Source organism: Gloeophyllum trabeum, assembly GCF_000344685.1.
Source record: "Gloeophyllum trabeum ATCC 11539 unplaced genomic scaffold GLOTRscaffold_00011, whole genome shotgun sequence".
Classification (NCBI taxonomy): domain Eukaryota; kingdom Fungi; phylum Basidiomycota; class Agaricomycetes; order Gloeophyllales; family Gloeophyllaceae; genus Gloeophyllum; species Gloeophyllum trabeum.
In genome coordinates this window covers 106,086-117,497 of record NW_006920420.1, presented here as the reverse complement: position 1 = coordinate 117,497, position 11,412 = coordinate 106,086, and the positions used below count along the sequence as shown (strand labels likewise).

The following is an 11,412-nucleotide window of genomic DNA, read 5'->3' as shown; positions in this document are numbered from 1 at the left end:
CGCACTACCCCTTACCACCGTCACGGCGTGGCGCGGTTATTTCGAAAGGCCTCTCCAAAGCACTTGGCTTATGTGGAGTGGTTCTCCCCGTTCGCTTTGGCTCCGGACAGAACGAGTGGTATGTACAAGATAACTAGGTCTATCCGTGATGGCGAGAGACTTGCAAGTATCATACCGGTCTCGCAGATTTACCGGAGCATACACCTGCTCCCGAAGTTTGGGTCCTCAGTTCCTCGGACTTGGTCAAGTCACACAGTCCTTGATGATGCATCTGCATTTTATGTTAATCCATTCCTAGATCGCCACACTTTTACCATGTTCCTGTAAGCTGTATAATAGAGATAATATGAAATGACGCTATTTGACAATGGTACCTAGACATAATTACAGAAAATCGACGAAAATACTAGCAGATTGTCGCTCGCTTTCTGTGTTATATGGATTATTTATAAACCCTCAAAATTTACATAAAATTATGACGGGAGGGTTTTCCTGATGGTCCCTTGACTTCTATCATAGGCATCTTGTCCGGCTAATCCTCGACAACGTGCCCAGTGGTAATGTTGTAAACCCCTTTGATAGTTAGCCTGGCGGGGAAGCTGCTCTAGTAATCACATCAATCTTGTATACGTTTCATTTTACTACTTAACAATGTTTTGTGCTCGGTTCACGTCAGTTGGTCATAGATGCTCAGCTGCGCGTCGCCATCTGGCTCAGCTACATTTCATCTCCTGCTACCACAGCGTTACAACATGGTTTCGCTTGATTCGTCGACGACGGCAGGCTGAATGCTAGATGATGCTGGGCCCATAGTCAATAGAACCCTAACCTGAGTGGCCCATTGCTTCACGGCCGTGGCTCCGGCCTGGGCGATGGCTCGCGAAAGCCCGGTACGCCCAAAATACAATGACCCGACTCGCTGTTCTATCGTTGTTCTCCTATGTACTCAAAGTGAAAGTCTGATCACTCTGAGCATCCGCTAAGTATTCGGTGTCGCCTGCTCCTCTGGCCGAGCATTCACAATCTCTTACCAAGCACCGCGATGGGTAAGCCGCATAATCGACAGTATAAATTGACCGTACACTTCCATCAATATCAATATCCGAGTCAGTTGCAAGGAGCTCACTCCTGCCATAATGTCTCACAAAGCTATCGTCTTCCCCTCTCTTGGCGCTGACCTCGAGGTGATCTCTGTCCCAACAGCGACTCTGCTCAGTGACTACGTCCACGTTGCAGTCGAGTATGTTGGACTTACACCTCTCGACGTCTGGCAGGGATACCACGGCCTTGTAAGCACACCTTCACCCATTTTCACTACACTCTTCTCATACTGAACTGCCGCATAATGCAGTTTGCCACATTCCCAAATATCCCGGGTGACACCCTAGTAGGGACAATCGTCGCCGTTGGAGATGCGGTGACGCACGTCGCAAAAGGCGACCGCGTCCTCGCAATGGTCTTCGGAACCCAGGAGCAGAAAGCAGCGCAAGCGATCGCGCATGTCCCTGCCAACCGCGTAGGCAAAGTCAGTTGTGCATTCCCTTAAGAGCACACACATCCATTTCACTTGCCCTCAATATCCAGGTACCAGCCAACGTAGATTCTGTATCGGCGGCCACCGTTTCGAGCGGGCTGGTCATGACCTACCATACTCTGATATCCCGAGTGAATGGCTTAGGCCTTTGGCTGTGCACCGGTCTCCCGAACGAGGACTTCGAGCCGCTCTCTACTGAGGAGCGGGACAGGCGCATCCTCGTGTGGGGCGCCTCGAGCTCCGTGGGCCTTTACACCGTCCCGGTGTTGGCTTTCTCTGGACTTGGGGGGAGTGGGCCAATGCTGTGCATGGCTGGTTACGAGTCCTGAGCTGGGCATAAGATACTCCCTATTTTACACTGTATATCATAGAGCTGACACAAATATTCCTATCTTTCTTGAAGTATTATTTGAATTTCACTAGACCTCTCAAGATCATCTTGTATATTCCTTGATTTGCTATAGAGCTCTGGTTATATTATGGATTTCCCGCATTTTTCACAATTTTTCTGGCCCTTCTACAGCCTGCAATCAATTCCAGATACCAATGATGTAATGGCTCTGCAGATCGGGTGAACCTGCAGAGAGCCTATGTCATAGAAGGTGGGAGCCAATCAGAGTCCAGGAATCCAAACCGACGCGGCCCGCACCTCAGCCACTGACTACAAGCCACTACAATAGTCAATTCCCACGATAAGCAATAAAAGTAAAACCGCCATGCGGACTAGGACAAGACACACAATCGATAAATTCACGAAAATATTGTTTTAGACCCATATAGCATACGCCCCAGACTAGAGAAAATAAAAGAGCGATAAGACGAAGAATTGAGCCCGCAAATGAGCAAACAATGGTCACAGAGACTACAAAAACGCGCCAAAAGTGGTTTTGTAGTCTCACATACAAACGGACTTTCAAATGGAGTTTCAAAAGTGTAGTCCACAATACAAACTATAACTCCCACGACTTCTCGGCACAAAAGGTTCTCACGGGGTACAACGTTCGGCACGCAGGCATATTTTGCGCGTAAGAACTCGTCCTTCGTATCTCAGGACTCATAACAACAGGTATCCGAGGTGTACCCGCGAGTCGGACGGATCCCTTGGAGTCGACTGGTCACAAGCAAAGCTACAATTATGCCAGAAGAAGGAAGCACAGCTGATACTAAATACGGAGAATTTGCCTCACGTAGCCAGCAGTGCACAAGCAGATGGACATGCCAGCAACGTACCAGTCAAAGCGGATAGCATGATCATTGATCACCACCGGCGCTGAACGTTGAACGTTATTTTCTACCTGTTATATAGAGGAACATATGTAAAAACATGACAATATTGTTGATTTCCACTGGGGTTGAACGGCCGCGACTTGTGAGAATTAGGGTGTGGTGTAAAAGTTGCTCATTATTTACGCTGTTATAAACTGCTGTTAAAAACAGGTTAGTAACACTGGGAAGTTGTGACGGTTAAGGCCGTCACAGCCACTTCCTATGTTTCAATGGACTATTTCCTATTTTGTCTTATGTTTATCTTAACAGTCACTCTTAGATAGACAACGGAATCTGGCTCTAGAACACAGTGCAAGCATGTATTCGGAGGACCCCTGAAAATACTGATAAATGCTGGTGCGAGACTCAAAACTTCCATGTCTGGATTGTCTGAGGCTCCCCCCTGCATTTTTGTCCGGATAAAATACCGGCCTCCCGAAGGGGCCGATTTCTGTCCGGACTAATGCACCGGCGTTTGGAAAAACAGAAAAGAAATTTTTTGTCGTCTATCAACTCATTAGAACACTGTACAATGTATCAGTAATAGTACTAGGACTTGAATGCAGTCAATGAAGCGACAGAATTCACAAAGGCCGCCCACTCCCATCAACCCCATCTGAGTCCAGACCCTGGAGTGCGTCATTCGTTTTGCCTTTGTCCCAATCCAGTCCTTGGGATTGAATGAGACGTCCACCTCTTCCGTGAGGTCATTGTCCGCCACGCCCTAATGTGAATCCCGCTGAGACTGCTGTATCCCATCTGAACGTGCTCGAATCGCACACTTTACGTTATTGTGGGCATCGTCCATGCTTCCAGAGTCACGTAAAGTGGTGATGGTGCAGGGAAACTTTGATGATACAGCGTACTGATCTCAGCCACATTCAGCCACTGGACATCGGAGCCCATTGTGCTACATACTAGAAACTATATATCACAGTGCAAATAAGGGCTACGTGACGGTATACAATGACAGGTTGGGACAAACCTGCACCATAATTGGTTTAAAATACTATAAAAGGTAAATACATTGGGCCAGTCCGTCGCCAACTTGCCACACAGCCGTGTCCGGACTGTAACCGGCATGGTAGCTCGGTCATGACCAGTGTCCGGACTGTAAAACCGGGATGGCCGGTTCGGTCGTCCATCCTTGTCCGGATGGCGTCTGGCATGGAGGGCTCGAGACCGCGATTTTTGTCCGGACTGGCACTGGCATCTATCGGTATTTTCAGGGGTCCTGTATTCGGCCGACGGCCCTCGCGGATGACATCGTATTTACTATCTACCTTTGGCTTCCATTTCCGGTACCTGACAGTTAGGAGTAGTCGGAAGGTCACTTATACCTGTAGCTCTCTGTACTCTCCCCTTTTCCCCATCGAATCAACGCTTGTATTGGTCTCAGCGTCTACTCGTCTCCCGTTCTACGTCTGTGCTTCGGTTTCGGTTGCCTTGACCGTTACAGAAGTGCCGACTTCATGTCGGCATCTCTGCCCCTGCTCTGGCTGCTTGCAACCAGGTCTAGCTGGTCATCGAGGTCGATGTTACACTGCTGCCTCTCATATTTGTCTCGGCTTTGTGTGGTTTGTTGACGCTAAGTGCTGCAATGTATCATATACTGTATGATTTCAATCTATTCGGCAGTCACATGTCACAGGGGTACCTGCCGAAGACAGAATCTGGCATTTGTCACTGGTCACAGGGCCTCTGGGATCGTAGAAATTACCATATATGGTATCAAAAGCTGGCCTGCAGCGCCACTTCGCACCATATATAGTAAAATGCCGAAATGATGAATCGGTCAGATGAGTCAAACGTCACACCGCCTGCCGAATAGATCGAAATGTATAGTGTGGCCGCGGTGGCTGCATTCGGCCAATGCCGGTAGGGTGGGAAATGCATTTTGAGGTCCCAGAAACCCCTGCAGAGCAGGGGCATGTTATTAACAGACCCCTCGAGGCAAGGCCGATTTGGGTGTTAAAAACTCCTCGTCTCGATAGCCTGGAATACACCATGCACCGGCAGAGGACCATACCCATAAGTCAGATATCACTGGGACATCACGTTATAAAGACCCCCTGATGTACTTCAGCTTGCAAAGTGCACATTAAACAGCTCCGGGAGAGTGCAGTGGAGGCCTACCAGGCATTTAGAACCGCAACAGTGTTTTTGACAATCTTGATATGTCTTTTTAACATGTAATTAAGCTGTTTCAAACTAAATGTTATTAACTCTTAATAACCCTGTCAAAAAGGGCTTCGGAGCGCACCATGTTATTAACATATGTTATAAATTCCTGACGAATTATTCACCGTACCCTAGTGAGAATCTCCGGATTCTCCCGATGGTGTGGGTCCTTACTCTAGAGAGCTCTTATACGTGACCAGGCTTTATTGGGGGCAAATATTCTGCCCTCAATGTTGGTACGACAGGCTGGTTACGAGCCTAGCTAGTGATGTGCAGGGCCTGGCTTGGCTCGAAGCCCCGGGCTTTGGCCTGGCTTGAGCTGGCTTGGGCCTGTCACCAAGTCAAGCCAGGCCCTAGCGTCGGGCTTTGGCCTGGCTCAGGCCTGGCTCAGGCTCAGGCCAGGGCTTCCATTCTTGGAGAAGGAATGGGTACTGGAGACGTACCAAGCATGGGGTTACGCACCCTACTTCATCTAATGCCCACTATGTACAAGGTTAGTGATCCTATATACATCTGAAGAGCACAACATGCTCACCGGACTGTGTTTAGGTTACCGGTGTGCCTCAAACCCGCAATCTTAAATATGTGTGGGTACTGTAAGCCATTAGAACAGCCCCATATAGGGCTATGATGCATGAGGTTAAATCCACAACAGGTACGGTGTGACTTACCTGTGATTTGAAGTCCGGTTCAGCTCATTTAGCCAGTGCCACAAAGCCCCGGGCCTGCAGGGCCTGGCTCGGGCTTCGGACAACCCAAGCCAGGCCCTGTCCTCGGGCTTGAGTAGGGCTTTGGCCTGGCTCGGGCCTGCTGAAATAGGGCCTGGCCTGGCCTGGCTCAGGCTTGAAGCCAGGCCGGGCACAACACTAAGCCTAGCGAGCTCTTTAAGAGTCTAGATCTGGCACTTCCAGTGTGACCTAGTCTGGAATTTCCGGAGTGCACGCACTGGCACCTGAAGAGTTGTACTGTGAGTCTCTGTTATAGTAAGCCTAGTGAGTAAATAAAAACATCCGTGTCACTACCAGTGCTACGTGCGTACATTGCGAACAACATTCATACTGTGAAATCCTTTCTTCGACTGCAGGCCTATGTCGAGACAGACATGGTTATCATGACTGGGTTCCGCTCAGATTCTTCATCATCATCTCCGGAGTGCATCAAGTTCCCCCACTCTAACCACCAATCCTCTATCGTTTCCTGCTCGTCGTAATCGAAAATATGAATCCACTCTTCCCATGTTTGCCTGAGGAACTCATCGACGTCTTCGTCCTCATTGTCCCAGTCTCGGAGTGCCTGCTTAAGCGCCGCGCGCATCGCCTCGTCGCGCGCTTGTTGTGCCGGGCCATTGGGCATGTTCACAAATTCTAGCACACTGCTCTCTGCCCGGTAGATCTGCGCCCCCCGCCTGAGGCGAATGCCTTCATAGGCATCCATCAACATCGCGATCTGGTTCTCGTTATGTAGACGGCAGAAAAGTGCCCCAAGTGTGACTCACTGCGGGCAGAGACCGATGTCCCGCCGGCAAGCATGCTATGAACATGCCCCGGTTGGGAGAACACTTTCCTAGAATGGTCTTTGTTGGACCACGACCTGGACATGGAGAATGTCCCTTGAATGAACAAAGGCAGATCCGCGGGACATTTACTATGCTCTCTAAAGATCAGGGGACATTTGATTCACATTTTTCTCTCATTCTTTATGTCTCTGCCAAGTCCCACTTCAGAGCATGCAAGGAAAATGTTCTCCCACCTATTTCATGAATGACAAATGTCCGGTGGCAGGACATCAGTGCTTGCCCGCTGTGACTGCGTCTTCAACGGCCATAGCCACATTCTGAGTCCCGTGGAACTACATACACGGAGATCGTAAGTCAATATGGCATCCGGGCCGCCGTATGGTACTCGGGAGACTCACGGTCAAGTAATTTGCAGCATCGCCTACTAACAGTATATGCTGGTTGTCATGAACGATATTATCGTAGGGTTCGTGGACCACCATCGTTGTACATCTAACGTCCAATATCCGAGCATATTGAAGGAGCTTCTGGACGCTACGAGGTGTAAATCAAGGCCAGATATAAAGCACTTATCATACCTGGGCTCAAACATATCCACCGGAAACTTCAGGCTCTCAAAAGGATATTTCTGGGTCCAGTGCTCATGGATTATGTCCGGGTGACGTTCCCACATTCCGGTAATTCCGTACCCTGCTCTCTGGCGAAAGATCATTCAATGGTCGGGAATGATCTTCCGGCAGTGAAAGACCTTACATTTGGATTTCCCAGGACCGTGCATCCGTCTCCCATCCACATCATCCACTAGGCATTCGGTGAGTTGTGCACAGCTGGTGCTGGAGGGAACTCACCCGCTGCACCGACGTCAACGCTGATAGCTCCGAATCAGCCTCAAGCATATGATATGGGATGTTGAAACTGCTCCTCATAAGGCTCGATATGCAGCATAACATGTTATGACTCACCAGAGGATAGCCTTCTTGAATGTTCCTTCATCATAGTTGTCGATGACATGAGGCCGTACGACCGGAGCCGTCTGCGCCTATGATTATATCCCCTCTGATATTCTCACCTGTCGAGAGTACAACTGAGCTCTTCCCTTCATCTAGGTCGACCACTTCTGTGCTCCACATGATCTTCACCCCTACTCGTACTGCGAGCCCATGTATTATGTCATATAATTCCCCATGCTAGACTCACGGTAGTATGTGAGTGGTCGGATGTTCCCCGCGTATTTTGCATCGAAGAATGATACTCACTGGAACAAACAGTGACTCTGCGCCGAGATCCCGTATAATACGGTGCGGGAGAATGACTTCACCTACTTGCTCTCCAGTCTTCCCTGATCACAAGATCTGGTGAATTAGTCTTTGTTAAGTCTTACTGCTCACGTACCAATTCGATGCTAGTGCAAGACATTCTTGGCGGAATGAGACGATAGCGCCTCCCCTACGCCCCATCTATTCAAAATTCTAGTGAGGTTTGGTGGCACCCGGATACTGCCTGTCAGCTGGGCATATGAGCAAACTGCCCAACTACAATCACAAATATGATCATGCAGCTACCTGGTATTTTGTGGCGCTTCTCTCGATGACGACGACGCGATGTCCAGCGGACAATAAGGTATAAGCACAAGCCAGCCCAGCAATGCTCCCGCCTACTATGACAAACTGCAAGCAAACAGATGCCTTCCGATCGGAGTAGCTCATGGTGGCAGAGAGTTCTTCTGGAGGGCGTCCGTAACGCTAGACCAAATCCAGCCCGACGATATAGTCAGGATCAACTGGATATTGAGGAGGCGCCGTTTACAAGTCTAGCCTGACGTCGAATAGTAGCTTCCCAGCTCGTATAACACTCTTCTCTGCTTGGGGCGGGCAACTTCGCTGCGGTCTCCAAGGAGGTGTGGGACACATAGAACCTATGGCGGCTGGTCAGTGTAAGTTCCGGCGAAACAACTGCTACGACAGATGATCACTTGATGAAATCGTTCCCACATGCGCGAAGAATGATCGTCTCCTGGATGAGGAACGACATGGCGCGCCGGGCACAGTAAGGCTGAGCCTACTGTCACCCCCGGGCCTTAGATTATTGCGAAGATCAGGCTTCGTCTTTCGGTCGACCGGCGCCGTAGCCGTAAGACATCACCAAATGAACATCGCATTCCGTAATTATCTACTATCATAATCAGGTCAGTCATCATCATTGCTCAACACTATCGCCCATGTTACGAACACCGGAGCATTAGTCTTAGTTAGAGCGGCACACGTAGCTACCTGGATAGCCTGCGGACTCGAGTGTCCAACATCTTCAATGATAGGTGAGATGGCGAATGCAATCAAACCAAAATTGGGCATTGAGAGGCAGGTAATGCCTCGGACGAGACGGTATAAGAAGTTGGTCTTTCAAGCAAGTCGTCAAAGGCGGTCGCAGCCCGCGCTATACATCCTAGCAATCGTTGCTGCGTGGCTTGCAGAGCGAGGAAGGATTGTGTAGTCGAACGGTAGAGGTTTCCTAAGAGAAATCAGAGAGGTCGTGTCGAAGTGAACCGAGTAAGTGAGACACGTACGAAGTGATACCTGACGTGCAGTTGTTGGGATCGGGAAGGATCGATGCAGCGTCTAATTTGGTCTGTGGTCTTATATCAAACGCCCACACTAAACGGGTGACACCCAACCACACCGTGCGAGCTCCTACGCGTTATTAGGCACCGATCAAATGCGCAGGACGACGGGCATACCTAAGTGACGGCCAGGACAAATTCTATACAACGACTGATATCAGTGCTGTTACGAGGGTGAAGAATACTGCCCAACCTCCGGCCAAAACCAAAACCGTAGTGTCCTTCAATTAGAGTGTCCGGTCCTCTCGTGTGTGCATCATTTAAAAAACGGTCGGGATTGAATGTCAAAGGATCCGGGAATTGATCTACATTGTGCTGCATCGCCCATATGTTCGGGATAACCATTGACTTCCCTTTGATCAGATAGCCTTTGTAAACATCATCGGCTTCCGAGAAATGAGGGAACCCTCCAGGGGCAGTAGGCATCCATCTACACTTTGTAAGGAGCTTGCCACCCCCGTACATGAGATCCATACCTGAACAATTCCTTTGTCAATGCCATGCAATAGGGCAGTGACTTCATATGGGAGAGGTCCGGCGGATGAGAGGGACTTAATCCGCGAGAGCGTCGATTTCTGCCTGAGCCTTCTTCAGCGTCTCCGGAAACAGGATAGCGGCCATAATAAACCACATAAAGGTCCCAGCAGTAGTATCAGTGCCGGCCTCGAATGCTGATCCTACGACTGAGGAGCACATGGTCAGTACCCTATGCAATCGCTACGAAGCGTTATCCTACTGTATGCCAGAGACTCCGTTTCTAGCGCATCCTTATCGTGGTCTTGCAACAGCCTTCCTGCAAAGCAATCCGAGTCGTCGCCGGCGGCAATCCTCGCCTCCACTTCGCGCATAAGGTGGGTATAGAGCTACTATGGCCATCATTCCTCAACACCAAGGAACGGTGGCTATATAACTTGCCTTGGTCTCGAACACATGCTTCTCGTGGGCAGATTTTCGCCAGGGAGAGAGAAAGTCAGGTAAACAATCAAGCATTGGAAGAGCGTCGACCAAGTGAGAACCGGGATAACAATCTTGGATAAAGTTATCCAGAATGGTCAAGACAGCGTTGAGATCCTGATCGTCGTCACTCAAGCGCTTCCCGTAGCTTAAGCGAAAGACTGTGGCAGCCGCATATCGTTTGCTATTAAGATCTGCCTCGAGTGGCTTTGTCAGCATGTTATAAAGATACCTGGTAGACTCTTCTTCTTGCATGGCCTCATATGAACCGATGACTGGAATGCAAGAGATGAGCGGATGGTCGGCAACAGATACTTGCTCATACCCCTTGGCTGGAGCATTTGGTAAAATGCAGCACGATGCAGCTTCAGCTGAGGGCCGTACGGTAGCAAAACCAATCTCTTCCCGCGTGATTGATATTTACCCGCATAAACCAGAGGCTTGCGCGAGAAATAGTTATGGGACCGTCGGTTGAGCTAAGGCAATTGAATCAAGGGCGGAAGGTATACGACGAATCACACACGCACCAACTCTTCGGCATCATCAGGGTGATTTAGAATCACTAAGTGGTCACCGGCGAGAGAGAGACCCACGACAGGACCTGATTTATATTTGGGTCATATGCACCATTCCGACATGCATAGAAACCGGCCCACCATAGCGTTCACCTAAGGACTCGAAGTAACGCCAAACCTGCTTTTTTGGGACTTGAAAGATGTGGCCAACGAGTGGAAGTCCGAATGGTCCCGGGAGGCGACTGTGAGGGGCGGATCCACTCGAGCCCACCTTAATGAAAAATCGCAATGCCAGAAACAGTGTGGCCGCAGCAAGACTCCGCTGTAGCCAGAGTATCATAAACGATGTCATGACAAGTCAGAAGGTTCTCAAGAGAAGCTGATGCAATGCGCTTGATATACTGTAGTACGCCTGCGCCAAAACAAGTGTGTCCCCAATCAAGGGATTTAGGTTTCGGAAAGGTATGATGTCAAGTTACAGGTCCGAGATCGCAGCTTGGATGGCGCGTATGAATGTAGCGTCCGGTAGAAACGGACTCTGAAAACACGACTTGACTGGACCTCTAGAACAATATGATTAAAGTATCGACTAATAGTATAGCAGAGAACGTACACGACGCGCGAGAGCGGGGCAACGGAAGATACATGTCAATCATACTTGGATCCCCACGGGTTCCTTCATGAGAAACCTAGCTTAGCCTGAGAATGCTATCACGAAGTCAGTCATCCGCATACTGATTGCCATAGTGAGGTTCGAGGTACCCGGACCCCGATCAATCAAGCCAGATGCAGAAGATATGTCGCCGTAGAACCTCACGGGGACATGTTC

At 49.6% G+C, this 11,412-nt stretch overlaps 5 protein-coding genes across 5 annotated transcripts; 2 read left to right on the top strand and 3 right to left on the bottom strand.

Moving 5' to 3' along the window:
- Positions 1-1,136: 1,136 nt before the first annotated feature.
- GLOTRDRAFT_131224 (GroES-like protein) lies at positions 1,137-1,863 on the top strand (the record flags this gene model as incomplete). Its single annotated transcript, XM_007870078.1, has 3 exons — positions 1,137-1,289; positions 1,352-1,525; positions 1,585-1,863. 3 exons carry the CDS (start codon positions 1,137-1,139, stop codon positions 1,861-1,863), a joined length of 606 nt encoding a protein of 201 aa, XP_007868269.1.
- A 3,834-nt stretch (positions 1,864-5,697) lies between these two features.
- GLOTRDRAFT_45992 (uncharacterized protein) lies at positions 5,698-5,877 on the top strand (the record flags this gene model as incomplete). Its single annotated transcript, XM_007870016.1, has 1 exon — positions 5,698-5,877. A coding segment is annotated over one exon (180 nt), but the record flags the coding sequence as incomplete, so codon positions are not given.
- Positions 5,878-6,067: 190 nt separating this feature from the next.
- Positions 6,068-6,421, bottom strand: GLOTRDRAFT_131223 (uncharacterized protein; the record flags this gene model as incomplete). The annotated part of the gene is made up of 1 exon (XM_007870077.1): positions 6,068-6,421. The coding sequence occupies one exon, from the start codon at positions 6,419-6,421 to the stop codon at positions 6,068-6,070; it is 354 nt and encodes a 117-aa protein (XP_007868268.1).
- Positions 6,422-9,306: 2,885 nt separating this feature from the next.
- GLOTRDRAFT_16015 (cytochrome P450) lies at positions 9,307-9,546 on the bottom strand (the record flags this gene model as incomplete). Its single annotated transcript, XM_007869958.1, has 1 exon — positions 9,307-9,546. A coding segment is annotated over one exon (240 nt), but the record flags the coding sequence as incomplete, so codon positions are not given.
- Positions 9,547-9,851: 305 nt separating this feature from the next.
- GLOTRDRAFT_24237 (cytochrome P450) lies at positions 9,852-10,791 on the bottom strand (the record flags this gene model as incomplete). Its single annotated transcript, XM_007869969.1, has 5 exons — positions 9,852-9,977; positions 10,045-10,343; positions 10,394-10,544; positions 10,596-10,669; positions 10,725-10,791. Coding segments are annotated over 5 exons (717 nt in total), but the record flags the coding sequence as incomplete, so codon positions are not given.
- Positions 10,792-11,412: the final 621 nt, after the last annotated feature.